General features: G+C 41.2%; 2 protein-coding genes across 4 annotated transcripts in view; one reads left to right on the top strand and one right to left on the bottom strand.

Annotated features, from left to right (window-relative positions):
- Positions 1-14897, bottom strand: part of ccdc146 (coiled-coil domain containing 146) — a 43840-nt gene extending 28943 nt beyond the window's left edge. For all 3 annotated transcript variants that reach the window (XM_079334714.1, XM_079334716.1, XM_079334715.1), the window contains exons 1-2: positions 14870-14897; positions 14530-14705 (exon numbers count right to left, since the gene is read on the bottom strand). In XM_079334714.1, the coding sequence (XP_079190840.1) occupies positions 14530-14705; position 14870 (177 nt within the window). In that variant the 5' untranslated portion in view covers positions 14871-14897. The remainder of the gene's footprint in view (positions 1-14529; positions 14706-14869) is intronic.
- fgl2a (fibrinogen-like 2a) lies at positions 3103-13489 on the top strand. The gene is made up of 5 exons (XM_079334728.1): positions 3103-3970; positions 4724-4928; positions 9890-10109; positions 11509-11679; positions 11773-13489. The coding sequence occupies exons 1-5, from the start codon at positions 3377-3379 to the stop codon at positions 12086-12088; spliced, it is 1506 nt and encodes a 501-aa protein (XP_079190854.1). The 5' UTR covers positions 3103-3376; the 3' UTR covers positions 12089-13489.
- Positions 14898-14979: the final 82 nt, after the last annotated feature.

The raw sequence follows: 14979 nt of genomic DNA, 5'->3' as shown, positions 1-14979 counted from the left end.
AAGGAAAAGACAATCAAAGAAAAGATCAGGTCAAACAGTGATCGCCAAGAGAACTAAGCTATCACTAAGTGTTGTTAATTTCTCTCCCAGGCAACGTTCTGTGTGAGGTTGTGTGTGCTGCAGTGATGGAAACAGAAGACAGGTGTTGTTCCCCGCTTATCTTCACCACCAGGTTGGGAGAGTTCAGGGAGGGTGGGGGTTGGGTGATGAGGGATAGCCAGGTCTGTATCAGAGCGCTGCAGAACAGAGGATATCTCAGGTCGGACTGAGTAACGACGATGAACACACACAAACGCTCTGACTATACACACACGCGCAGGGGCTGATAACTCACCCCTACTTCAAACATTAGCCACAGCCGATTACGTTGGTAGATTCATTCCATGACAGTGTTTACCGCGCTGTTGTAAAATGTGCTCGACCACGTTTCAAGGGCTCAAAAAGGACACCGATATTATTGTTGTGAATGTTGCAGATAAGCACTGTGGTTAATATGATGTTTTTTAGTCTGTTTGTGTTCGACAAGGTCAGGTCACTACAAGAAAAAACAGCTGCATAATGTTAACCAATTTGCATTTAAAACACTTTGTAAATTCTCAGACTCTACATCTAGAAGTGACAAGAGAATCATCCGGTCTTAACTTATGTCTATAATAGCAACCCCAGTCATTTCATCATTGACTCTTGAAAAAAAGGGAGAATGAGGAACCAAAAAGAAGATTTTTTAATTCGATTTGTAGACTAACTGACACATCAAATATGGCCGCTGTCAGGCTTTCAGGAGTGTGGATGACATTCCAGGGCTGCAACAGACTTCCTGGCCGTATACTGGACATTTATCTGAGAACAAACAGCCTGAAGCGGCCTAGGGCAGCCTCTCTAATTCTGCTGCCAACACTTATCTTCAGCAGTATAGAGTATTGGAGGGTTTTTTTTTTGCTCTTCTTATGGGATTGCTGCAAAGGGCTCACACGTGGCACACCATCTTTGAAGTGAGGCAGACAATGACTGGAAGATATTAAAGCAGGCACATGGAAACACATACCTGTGCAGCACACTATCACACATACAAAGTGAGCATGTGATCTATACAGCAGAGCAGCAGTCATGTATCTGTGTGTGTGTGTGTGTGTGTGTGTGTGTGTGTGTGTGGACTGTGTAACAAAAAGAACCTGTAGGCTTCAGGACTCTGCACCCTCAGGGAGACAAATAATGGCCAGAGAAGCACAGCATTGAATTCCACTGTGTGGTGAAGAGAAAAACCATTTCTGTCTCCTATATGTCCCGATATTGAGAGTTTAAATTGGAGTCGAGCCTACAGCTTGATAGAATCACTTTGTTGCAAGTTTTTTTTTTTTTTTTTTTGTGCAGTAATATTTTCCTTTCTGGAGCTGAGAGCCAATGCGAAAGATGAAACCCATTATCGGCAAACTGTGTCACTTCTCTGGAACTATTACATGTGCATGAGACATTGTTATTCACACAAAACAAAATCCATTGACCTGTTGTCATAAATCAAGATCTATAGAGAAACAAAAAGCCATGCGCTACATGAAAAGAGGTCCAAGTGGACCAACATTTAAAAACTAGAGCGACAGTGTGAGGATGTGAATCAAAAAACGGATCACTTTGCCAAACAAACAATTGTATTTCTTAACAAGACACCTCATAAAACTGCCACAAGTATGTATATTATTGTGGGATACTATGGGTGCAATGGCAACCAACAAGCCACCAACAATTACAACACTGCCACATCATCATGGGCAAAACAAGTTTATTGTTTATTCATTAATGAAATGATCTCTTTGCTTTGTTACACATCTCAAACTCAAATTGACATTGTTTTTTAACTATTTAATGAAGTTTACTGTAAAAAAAAACAACTAACTATGGCATTATCGGATCGATTTGTAAAAGTTTTGTCGATCATTCAGGATACACTCTGATTCCTATCATTTCTTTCTTCGAGTCGTAAAAACGCACCTCAGACACATTTACACTTTGTGCTTCATAGCAAAAAAGGCAAGATGTTCGTTTTCACTACAGAAAACATAGAGCTGCTGTGATTCTCAGACAGAGCGCTAAATGCTCGAACATCATTTCAAGAAACAAATGAGTAAAAGCAGTGCAGTAAAAACAGCTATATGTATGTATATGTATATATACATACACACACACACACACAAATATAGATGGGGGATATTTTGCATTTATTTCAGGAACATGAAGCAGATGTTGCGCTATAATGGTCTTTAGTATTTCCATATTTTGTTCATGCTTGAGAAGAACAGTCATGTCAATTCAGTCCATCATTTACAAGTTACAATTTAGCTGTCTAACCATCTGCTAAATACTCAAAAGAGAAATCTGAATGCTGATTGATAGTTAATTTTTAGTCTGCTGCTGAATAGGATCTATATGTATGTGCACAATATTAAGAATGGCCGTCAGTGTTCAGGTACAAGTCTTTCAGGACTCTCTTGGGATTCTTGTTCTGAACTGAAACATCCTGAGTAAGCTTTGTAATTCTTTAAAACCAGATGTTATACTTCTTGAATCAAATCCTCTATATTGTTGCTGCTGGATAACAATAGATTTCGCAGTAATCGTATAATACTGAGCATCATTTACAACAGGACAGTTACAGGACGGTAGAGTTGAAATAGCGATTTCCGTCGAATCTAAACCAGGTCAGATGATGACAACTCACAAAATTGTGTTTTGCTGCAGCGCTCTAAAAACAACAAAAACAGCCTTACATGTGAATATGAGTTAATAGTTCCCGTGTACTGAGTCATTTTTCTCTTCAGGGAAATGTACTGACTTCAAAGTTGGCAGGACAGAAGTCGGGACCATGAACTGACTGCAGGCAACGCACACCCCTTTTCCCCCTGCCTCTTTCTCTCCCCTGCCTCTTTCTCTCCCCCTCTCCTCCAAACATTTTTTGCCTGCATCTCTGTGGTTTTTTTCTACAATGCTGCTGATATGGTGCTTAAAATTACGCAATAGTGCTGCCCCTCCCATCTCTCTCTCTCTCTCTCCTGTCTCTCTCTCACTCCCTCCCTCCCTCCCTCACCCATCCTGATATTAATGACACAGCTATCTGAGGCAGCGGCAGTTCCCCTGCGCGCTCTCCCTCCTGCAGGCTGTGCTCATTCACATACTCACACACACACACGCACACACACCACTAACCAATAGGATACTGGACACACACTCACATACTCCTATACTTTGAATCTATAGCTGCAGACACAGATATACACTCACACTGCTCTCTGTATTTAGGGAGTTTGGAGGTTATATCAGAGGCAGCTGCACACACATTGACTTTAAAAACTGTTATTTCTCCTTTAGAAATCTTGCTCAGAAAATGAGGACAGTTGGGATTTGCGTTTTTGCCGGTCTCTTGCTGACAGCCAGCTGGGCAGCGGACTTTGCCGTCAACTCACACCAGAGATGGGATGTTAGAGGAACTCTTCCTTTGGGATCTGAATCTGGTACCCCGACCTCCTGTCACATGAAGCTGAGACCAACCGGCCAGTGTGGGACCTCGGGGGTCGGGGCAGAGGACGGGGAGGACTGCCCTTACCAGCTCACCCTGCCTCCTCTCACTATCCAGCTGCCCAAGCAGTTCAGGCTGCTGGAGAAGACGATGAAGGAGCTGCAGAGCTTGAAGGAGGTGGTGAACAAGCTGAAGAGCGGGTGCCAGGAGTGTCGCGGCACAGCACGAGGCAATGGAGCTTTTGGAAATCAGCAAGCAGACCAGGGACAGGTCCACATTCAGAGGGACACTGGGGGAGAAGTGAGGCTGGACCTGACGGGACAGGAGGGGCTCGGTGGGTCCAGTCAGGAGGAGAGGGGAGATGGGATGGTTCTTGGAGCTACTGTGGATGTTGCTGGACCAGGGCAAGGCTCTAATTTTGGGAGGATTACACCAAGCCCGAGCACTATGCAAGAGATGCAGGTATGAAGTGTGCTTAAGTCTAAAATAAATCAAAAAGAAAATCATAATCAGATTGAAACCAGCAGGATTTTACAAAGGAATAAAATCAGTTTTCTCAAACATTCTGCTTTAATACAATGTGCATGTATCTTATGAATTCATTCTGCAGTCCATAAATTTCTCATGACTAATGTTGATAAAAGTTAGCAGCGTGCCTTGTCATCAAATTCTAAATAAGGGCAGCCCCCATTAAAAATATGTAGTCTTACAGTCCAGTGGCGCTGCACCAGTTTTTGTATTTCAGATAAAACCATGTCAACTCTCCGTAACACAGCGTCAGTATCAGTTCTCTAACTCTGACTGAAACAAATCAAACAAAAAAATGTGCTTCATAAACACTGAAGGAGTTATTTCACCTGACTGTGTTTCGCCAAATGTACCCCGCTGTAATGTAAACAGGTCAGATGTTAAAAGGACCTGCAAAGTCCTACCGGGCACCCATCCACCAGGGAAAATTCCTGGTATTGTAAACAGGGTGGAGAATCAGCGTCAGACAGCAGCCAAACGGCGGTCAATTTTTGCTCTGTCTGCTCAGTTTGTTGACTCTCACAGCCACTTTGGCAGACGGCCAACCATCACGCAGACTCGTTTTGTATTCTACCATTCTAATTGGCTGGTAAAAAACAATGAAGGAGGCTGGTGACTTCAGTAATCCACCTGCTTTGTATTCTGTGCACACAAGTGATTCTCTCTCATCGCTCCGGCCTTTCCCAGGTGAAGCTGAATAGGATGTCAGCCAGCCTGCGCAACGCCAGGAGCCAGATCTCGGCTCTGCAGGGCCGTCTGGAGGGGATCAACCTGCTCAACATGGACAATGTGCAGGCCATGGTGGACAGGAGGGTGGAGAACATCAGTGGAGTGGTGAACAAGCTCAGTTCCACCTGCACCACCCAGTGTGCAGTGCAGAACACGCCTCAGTGTAAGGCTGCTTTCACTTTCAACTACAACCTTTCCTTTCAACATTTCAAAATTCTCTTTGACTGAGCCCCCCGACCCCCCCCCCCCCCCCCCCCCCCACACACACACACACACTTTTCTTTGTGCTTCTGTGGTGTTATTTCCTTTTCCATCTTTGCTGTTTCACAAAAGATGCCTCTCCTCTTCATTCTTCTTTCTCCTTTTCATGTTTCTCCTTTTTCATGAACCCCTTCCTCTATTTGCCCCCCCCCCCTCTTTGCTGCTTTCCATTCCCTTTAAATCTCAAACTAGGGGTGGGTAAAAATATCAATGCATACAGCAACATAAGGTTGTCCTTACTTGATACTTACGAGATACAACCATCGAATAACAATATAGAACTGATAACGAATATGCCGTTCTGAACAGATTTCACAGCCAGTTTGGCGTCACTTCATCACGATTCCTCACAATGGCGCCTATGACATAATGAAGGGTGATGTGAACGGAAGTTATTTGGCCAAAGAAGCAATTAGCACTGGGATAAAAAGGGGGGAAGGAGATAACAGCGGGATCATTTCAGACATTGACGAAAACAAAAGTAAAGTGATGAAACATGATAAGAGGGGAAACTTAGACCGAATTGCATTTAAACGATACATTAGTCCTGCCCTTAATCTTTTTGGGGAAATATTATATTCTTCAGTTCATCAAATATCTTGATGCATCATTGTTTGAAATAATTTCTGTATAATCACTGTATCGTGATGTTGTGGTTTCTATGGGCCACCCTGTATTTTATCATATTGTAAGTTATCCTGCGACGTTCACCAAGACTGTTGGGTGTAAAATCCTGCAGCACATAACAGGTAAGTCTTTCATCTTGGGTAGTTACGAGGAGGTTTTTTTCTGGCATGAATCAATTCAATCACACCTAAGTGAACATGGTGACTTGCAATCAGTCCAAATGGCCCAGCTCTGTTTGTGTTCACCTTCACCCGATGTGGCCTCTCTTTCTGGGAAAAGGGAAATGAAATCTTTAAGGCTGACACTAAAATACACAGAGTGTTTTCTGTTTTTGTTTCTACATGTCTTCTCCGTCAAGTGTGTGGAGAAAAATATATATATTTTGGGAGACATTTTGTGCTAGTGTGGATACAGCACCATCTATATGTCCTTTACATTGCCTCATACGGCTTCAAATGACGACAGATAAATAACTTCAGGTTGAGGTCATACTTTGCACGAGTGAAGCTGTATGACAACTGGGGTCAGAGTGAGAATTCAAATTACTTCTTATATAACAAATTCAAGTGCTCTGACATTCTTACACTCTCCATATGGACAAACTCAAAACGAGGGGAGAGATTAAAAAAAGAAGAAGAAGAGAAAAAATAGACTCCTTGACTTCATGGTGAGAACATGTTTAAAGGGTTTCTTCACTCTGCACAGAGGGAGTGGAGTCTAACGATGGAAACTTTTCAAAAAACTGCATCTTAAACCAGCCAAGCGTAACAAACAATCTACACTGATGTAAAAGCTTATTTGGATGAGGGTGCAGTTGAAAGGCAGGCTACTTATCAGTCTGAAACTGAATTATATCCTGGTACTGCAAGAGTGAATGTGACACTATACTGGGGCTTTTATGTTGAAAACATGCAAGCTTATTTCTAAGTAGATTAGCTGGGACAGTGGTGTGAAGGGAATCCCGTCTTTTTTTTTTCTCGTCTTGCTCTGTGTTTCCTTCTCCCCTTAACTTGCCTCTCCTTCTCCCTTAGATCTTGTCCTCTTTCCCTTTTACATTTATCCTCTGTTCTCCATCATTCCATTTGCTGTCGTGTCTCAACTCTTTTTCACTTCACTTGCTGTTACGTTCCCAATCTCCCTTTTTCTTTTTAATCCCCTTTCCGAGTGCCTTCCTTCTGCCTCCACCCCCTGCCTCTCTCTTCCTCTGGAGGTCGTGCTCTTGAGTGCTCATTCCTGCATAAAACAACCAGCTCTCATTATCTCTCTCGACGATGACACAAGGAGTAATGTGGGCCGATCTTCCCGACATCAGTCACGGATGGCAGACAGGGTCAGAAAAATAGAGTTTGTACATCAATCCTTCATGTTTAACTCGAGAAGATGCAAATCATTCTGTCGCAAGTCATAAAAATTGCGCCGGTTTGTTATTAAGTGGATTAAGACGGGAGACAGCTGTTGTTTTCATGGAAACTCACCAAAATACTTACGAGAGATCAACAGTTTCACTCAAGTAACCCTTACATGTTTAAGGAAAAAGATGTTTGTTCTATTACATAAATAACATTCATATACAATATGAATGTTATTCATATTAAATCTGTTCTAAATTGTGTCCCTCCCTCCACTTGCATACACAGTGCAAAAGGACTTATAGTGAAAAAGACTTTCTAGTTATTTATTACAATGTAAAAAAGTGCTTAGTGGAGCAATTCATGGCGTAATGGCCCTCCTGACTCCTGAACACTGAAACCATCCAGCTGCCAAAGCGAAGCTGAATCATTAATCTAATCACTTGTTAAATAGAGATTTTTCACAAACCAGGTGAAATGATTTTTTTTTCTTCCACTGAAAGCAGCATATGCAGGCATGTCTTATAAGTATTTAACTCGAATTCTCTGAATATTAAACCACATAATGTTATTAGGAGAGGTCTGAGGCAGATCTCTTTTTTTTGTGTAGGATCCATAGCGAGAGGTCATTCAAGAACAAATGTAAACCACTTGCAAACACTGTGCAGGGATTTAGAAACTAGCTGCACTAGTTCAGCTCATTAGGCTACACCACACAGGTAGCTCAAACAACGTTTACAGTGGGGTAACAAAAAGGCATCTAAGGACACACTTTTTCCCTTCCTTTATTCAAACTGTTTTGCACCAAGCTTAAACACACAACAGGGTATAAGCTAGTGCAACACCGGCATACATTACCTTGACATTTTAGTAATGTGGAAATGCTATTTCACCTTCAAGTACGTTTGTCAAGATGCTTTTATCACTCCCAGCCTTGTAAGCATTTATTCCAACCTCTTTGCCAATTCCCGACCCTGCCCTAAACACTACTCTTTCACTTTCACTCCTGCAAGACGTATGAGGGCCTTGAGGTGAATGGATGGCTATTCGTGTTGCTGTTCAGCTACATTAACTCAATTATAAACAAAAGAGAATGGATGCCCGGTCCGACACATTGTCAGGAACTGCTCGATTGCGCGCAACTTCCTCGAGGAAAGGCTGCTGCTGTTTCATGAGAGTCTCTGTCAAAACAGACAGCAGTATTCAATATAAGCCGTGTTTGTGGGGAAAGATTATACTATCACTTTGGATAGGTGTTTCCTTCCAGTACAGCTGCTAATCTAAGTTAACAACAGCGAATGTTTTCCAGATAAGAGTCTTCTTCCTTTTATGCCAATCATGTATCTGTGTGCAGTCAGTCAAGCAAGCAATGTGGTTCTAAAGCAGTGGGTTGTCTATTAAAGCATGCCAGTTATCAGCCTCTAACCCTCTTATGAAAGTTAGTTAGCAGGCAAGGCAGCAAGCAGAGCAATCAGCCACCCAATTAACCACTCATTTGTCTCAACAGCCGCCTCAACGGTCTGAAAGCAAATCAGGCAGCAAGTCATCAGTGAGAGGCTGATATCACAATTATTTAGGTCAGGCAAAGTGTCACATGTAGTTAGAAGAGACAGCTCTTGTCTGTCCTGAGATACTAAAAGTCCAGTTGGAAAGATTTGGAAGAATTAGGGGAGCAAGATGCCAAGGGTGAACGATTTTCAAATACTTCAAATGAAGGAGTTGATGGAAGTTTGGATGTGAAGCAAACAGAGCTGTAATTGTGACAAGGTTATATTTTTGACCTCAAGCTCAACTTCAAGACTGCTCTCCAGAACATTTGTTGCCGTTCTGTACCTTGAATGGTCCACACATTTGGAAGATAAAGAATGTTGATTGACTTAAGCCTTAAGGTGCTTTTTAGTTTGGACTTTTCTTCTTCCCACCTGATTTAGTCTTTAAAAGGAAAACAAATGTGTAACCTTGAAACGAAAGGAACTCGAAAGCACAACGATAGCACTCAAGGAAACACTTTTCCGTCAAGACTTCCCCTCCTTGTACTCAAAGAAACCTGACGTCTGGGCCTCTGTAATCAGTGTGCCTCCCCCTCCCCTTATCCTTGCTCTTTTTTTTATAATCTATCAAACGCCTAAACAGATTTAACAGCGTGACAAAACTGTATCAGCAGCGGAGTGCGCCAAACAAACTCTGCATGCAGCCTGCCCAATGTCAGGATGATTTTAGCCCCAGGTGCCGAACATGCAGGGAGGGGGTACGCCTCTCTAATCCACTTTTACACTTTCCCACGTTTTGACAAGTCTGTTCCTTTCAATTCCCAAATGCTAACTGACAGGGGCCTTTGGACCTCGGTTGCTGGTTAGGGTCAGTGGCCTGCAGCGCGACACAGGGGACAGGGGCAGAAGTTTGCAAAGTAAGTGAGCGGGTTTAAAAAGAAATTAGGGAAAAGATCTTGGAAAAGTAGTGAAGCTTGATGAAATGGGCCTGTGGAGCAGCGCAGGGGAAGGTCAATGACTTTTATACCCCAAAAGTAGCTTTATTGTCCTTTATTTGCTTTCATGTTGGTGATTTTCGACAAGGGAACACTATGTTGAGAAGCGGGAGACTAAAGTTTGTCTAAAATGCTTGGATTGCGATTATGAACTACTTTGTGATGGAATAATCTGCCCCGGAAATTAATGCAGGAATGAGAACATCCAGTATGGCTAAAGCTGGATTCTGCGCTAATTTAGTGCATTCTCTTTTCCTATCCTTGGCCTCAGGGGCGTTTTCTATTAATGCCTCATGGTTGAGGCAGAGAAGTGCCATATAAAAGATTGAAAATGAAACACCAAATGGCCCTTAAAAACTGCCCTCTCTTCTTTTTATCCTCATTCTCCTTGCCTTCCAACAGTCATCCTGGCCCCTCGGGACTGTTCTGACTACAATGTGCTGGAGGCGAGGAAGAATGGTGTGTACCGCGTGACCCCTGATCCCCGCAACGGGACATTTGAGGTCTTCTGTGACATGGAGTCTTATGGAGGGGGATGGACCGTGATACAGCAACGGCTTGATGGGTCTGTCAGCTTCAATCGCACATGGACAGAGTATAAAAAAGGCTTCGGGAACCACAGGTAAGCAGCTTGGGTATTATTTCGGATAACCTACTGTATCTTGAGATGTCAAAAGATTCTGAGAAACTATAAGCTCAGGCTAGAACCTGTCAAGTCTTAAATTTTAAAGTACATTTTTATTTACACCTCCAGAAAAAAAGCAAGACTTGAAGCAAGACTTGTTTTATTTCAGTGTTTTTTTTAAGAAAACTGTACATCATTGATTTCACATAGGGGAAAAGACAGTTTTTGTATGCATGATTAAATACTCAGAACAGGTCAAACATAGAAGAGAGAAGGGTTGAAATATGAACAGAGATTTTATTACAGACTATTCTCAATGCCTGCAATACTACCAACAGAGTTGACAGGGCAGTTGATGTTGAGTGGCACTGGAGCACCTTTAAATATTCTAAGTAACGAATTTAAGGGGTGCATTATTAAGCACCTGAGTAATTATTTAACAAAACCATTAAAAAAGTCCAAATTCTACAAACAAAAACATCACCTAAGCTAGTTATTGTAAACTCACATTCATGGACCAGAAACTGGAGTTTTATATTCTTCTCAGACACACTTTACTGGAACCTACAATCTGCTTAATTCACCAAAGGGGTGAGCTTGATTGACTCAAACCTTTTTTAAATAAATAATCGAGGATATAACACTCATTAAGGATTTTTCTAATGTTATTTATGACAGGCACCTTGTTTCTATTAGCACCAAATGAGACCCAACAGTGCTGAAACTTGAACAGAATGCGTTTGTTAAAACAGTTTTGTACCTAAAACACTCCACAGCTTGAGCGTGCCCGGTCGGTCAGTGCTGAGTAGACTTAACGAGGCACACCTGCTGTCACTTTGACTGATTAGCCACACCTGTTCTGCTGACCGTCACACGCAAAGAACAACACAAGTAACCACCGGAATACATCTCAAAGTTTTTCATTAAGAGCAAACTTTTTGACAAAGTTTTGATTTCAGGTCAAAAGGAAAATTACAAACAGTTTATTTTGTAATATTTTGGAAGCAGTACTCAATAACAACTAAGGAAAGCCACCTTTCAACACTATATTTTGTTATTGCAGGACTCTACTAGCACATGATTCATGTTTTTCTCATTTTCGTTATCCTCCTCTCTCCTCCTGCCTGAAATTTATAACCCAAGATAACCCAAGAAACCTCTTGATAACCATGCCTACAGATCTGGTGTAACCTCCCACTGAAAGAATAATATCTCCTCATATATTTCTTTTACTGTCACACAACAAACTCCTTTCCTCTCACCTGTTGTGAGGAATACATTTGGTTAAAGTTACGGTGTGCAATTTCTAATCAAATGTACAAGCACGTTCACATTCCATCTTTTAATGCTCTTTGTTTTTGTCCCTCCTTTTACTTTCCCTTTTCCTTTGCTGTAGAGCTGAGTTCTGGCTGGGCAATGATCATATCCACTTGTTGACCAAAGCCAAAGACATGATCCTGCGCATCGAGCTGGAAGACTTTGAGGGGGTTCGAGAGTATGCTAAATATGACCAGTTCTATGTGGCTAATGAGTTCCTGCGCTACCGGCTGTCTATCAGCGGATACAGGTACAATATCTGATCCTTTTTCAGTGCATTCATATGAGCTCATAGTACTAAAAAAGAGGGCTTAATCTTATATAATTGATATTTCCTTTCTAGTGGCACAGCTGGGAACGCAATCAGTTTCAACAAGCATTTCAACCACGACCAGAAGTTCTTCTCCACGCCTGACCGCGACAACGACATGTACCCCTCCGGAAACTGTGGCGCCTATTACAGCTCCGGGTGGTGGTTTGACGCCTGCATGTCCGCCAACCTCAATGGGAAGTACTATCACAAGAGGTACAAGGGGGTCAGGAACGGGATCTTTTGGGGAACATGGCACAACATGTCGACGGAGTACTACCCCACCAACTACAGGCAGGCCTTCAAAACGGTCAAGATGATGATACGGCCCAAAAACTATGCTCCTTAAAGGTTCGGGTACATATTTATGAGTAAAGTTAGTTGGAAAGATACACCAACAAACATAAAGAAAAGCGACCGAAATGGAAAACCACTCCAGTCAGAAACTCATACACATAGTCAGTCATGCATTTGCACACATTAACACATTCATACTTGTACACCTAAAAAAGACTATAAGCTCTGTAGACAGTTTGAATGCAGTAAAAACAAAAACAATTATGAAACTGAGCTATACTTTTCCCCTTTTTAGTGAGTGTGGCCTTCAAAATGTTGAATTTAAATTATCCCAATAAAGGACATTGGACTATATCAATGATGATGGACTAATAAAAATATCACCATACATGCTGTGTAAAGGCCAGCCCCCTATAGGAGCCATAATATTATATGGAGGGTTACAATGAGAGATTTTTCACTGTTTCTCTGACATTTCTCTACTTTCTGTTCTGCTGCCTCCTGATATACACCCAGCGGAGACGCTGCACAGCACACAGAAGTAGTAAAAAGTAATGAGCTATCATTTTCCCCGCTCTGAATGGTTTAATAATTAAAAGCGGCCACTCAAGTGAGGTATATGGAAGGTAATGATACAGCTTTGAGAAGGACTGAAATTCATTGTGAAAGATGTCATGCTGGGGTTCAAACTGTTTTTTATGTTTGGTTTTGGTTTTTTTAAAGAAAAGAATTACAGGAAGTGCTTTGTGCAGCAGTGCTAAAGTGATAGTTTCTGTGTTGTTTATTGAATAACACTGGGACACTTAAACTAATGTATCACCATCCTGAACAATATCAAATATCCCAGTTCAATCATTTGCAGCCTGAAATAGATTTCTATTGGCTGACTCCCAAATGCATTTTGGATTATTGATGCTTTCGTAAATTGTTCTTGACAGCAGCCTCAGAGAGGGACACTGTTCCTAGAGACTTAAACATTTCCAATCCTGATCTGTAGCTGCTCTGAGGTACAGCACATTTCCTGAGGCCATACACCAGTTTTTTTCCACATGGAAAAAAAAGGCCTAACAGACTCACCACTTGTACAATACTGCTGCCTAATGTTAGAAAACTGTATTGCATCATTTAGTCCATTCTGTACACACTGTGAATGGGAAGGATGGGGAACGTTTTGCTTTGAGGATGTGTACAGTATTTATTTTATTTTGTGAGGTATGATAGCTTTTATAAAATACATAGGGCATACAGAACAAGGTTTCATGATTGTTGATATTTGAGCAATGATAAAGACTGTGCATTATTGTGACCATTCATAGTACTTATGTGTGTATTTGGAGCTTTGTGTGTGTGTACAATATTGATCTTTTCTATCAGTCATATTCAGCTGTCATGCCAAAAGATATGCACTTTTTATATCAAAAGATGAATAAAGTTCTAATTACATGGTGGTGTACACTGCATTGCCTTTTTTTAAAAAGGATTTTTATTTTCTAGCACAAATTCACGTTTTGCATTGGTATCCAAAACTCTACTGAGTTTGTAGCTGAACATTTAGGTTCTTTATAAACTGAGGGATGAGGTGCTACATGCACATAAAAAAAGATGAGTTAATGAGGTGCCGACTCAATAAAGCTACTCAATAAAAGAATGAATTCAAATTAACTCCACAGGAAATAAATGATGAATCCATGTGCCTGTGACTTAATATCTTTTTCTTTATGTCATAATCAAATTGATAAAATAAGTTGTTTCAGGCATAGAAGCAAGGTAACACATGAGGAATGGAGGGTAAGTAACTACTAGTTGAATGCAAATAGTTCCTAGGAGAAATAATACAAAAGTAACGGGGAACAAGTGAGGAACAAACTACCAAATTTGTTCCAAGAAATTTGGGATTGATGACGAGGGGAAAAAAAAGAGATACAACTACAAGCAAACTTTTTGTCAGTACACAAAACTGGGTGTCGCAGCAAGGGAACAAATGAGGAATAAATAAGGAAATTACTCCTCAGGAACAATTAGTTCATGGCAAAGTTACTAATGGTATGTATACTATTAGTTCACTAGTACAGGTAATTAGCCCCCATTTATTTGTACCTATGCCATTTTTTTCCCCACAAACTGGACAATAAATCAAAGGATGAACAAATGAGGAATTAACTCCTCCTCGTCATCAGTCAATGGGAAAAAACATTGACATACTTAATAGGAACACATGAGGAGTGAACAACAGGTGGATATATAATGTTTTTTTTTTAATCAAGATTTCAAGTTTAAAGGATTTAAGAAAGAGTGAATTCATTCCATAATTTCATATGTTTCATGCTGAATATCCTAAAACAAACTGATCCAGTTCCAGTGTCATGTTCTATTCTTAACAGCTATTTCACTGGAAAATGAAACAAGGGGTTTTTCACAAGCCTTGTGTAATGTGTGATCAAAATCATATTATAGATCCCTATAGGACACATTTCTTGCATTAAAGAGTCTTACCTCATCCAGGCATTGGAAAACAGGATTAGAGACAGCAGCTCCAGCAGTAGGCTGCTCCTCTGGGAGTGGAGCATCAGGTGCAAGTGCCACCAAAGGGATGTCATCCTTTTGTTCTTCCTCCTCAACTTCATTTCTGCTAAGAGGCCTGTTTTCCTGCTGATCCTCAGATAGACTCACTAATGTAAAACACATAGACAGACGTTTAGCAGGTTAACTCATTATTCAGCACTACTCACATTATTAAAGCCGATGTAGAAGCTAATAAGCCAGTCAAAAGTAATCAACGCATGTTGGACTTCATCTACTAAACCAACAGAAATGATCAATGCAATCGTCGTACTTTTGAATTTTTAGACGCTTGGCACACTGCTTTACAAACACCCACTTCTATTCACGTTAGAAAAATTCAATCACAGCCTTCTCTCCTACTTCCTCCATAGCGTGTTCTGG

The sequence above is a fragment of the Symphodus melops genome (genome assembly GCF_947650265.1).
Source record: "Symphodus melops genome assembly, chromosome: 22".
Lineage (NCBI taxonomy): Eukaryota > Metazoa > Chordata > Actinopteri > Labriformes > Labridae > Symphodus > Symphodus melops.
This window is presented reverse-complemented; position numbering and strand designations above follow the sequence as displayed.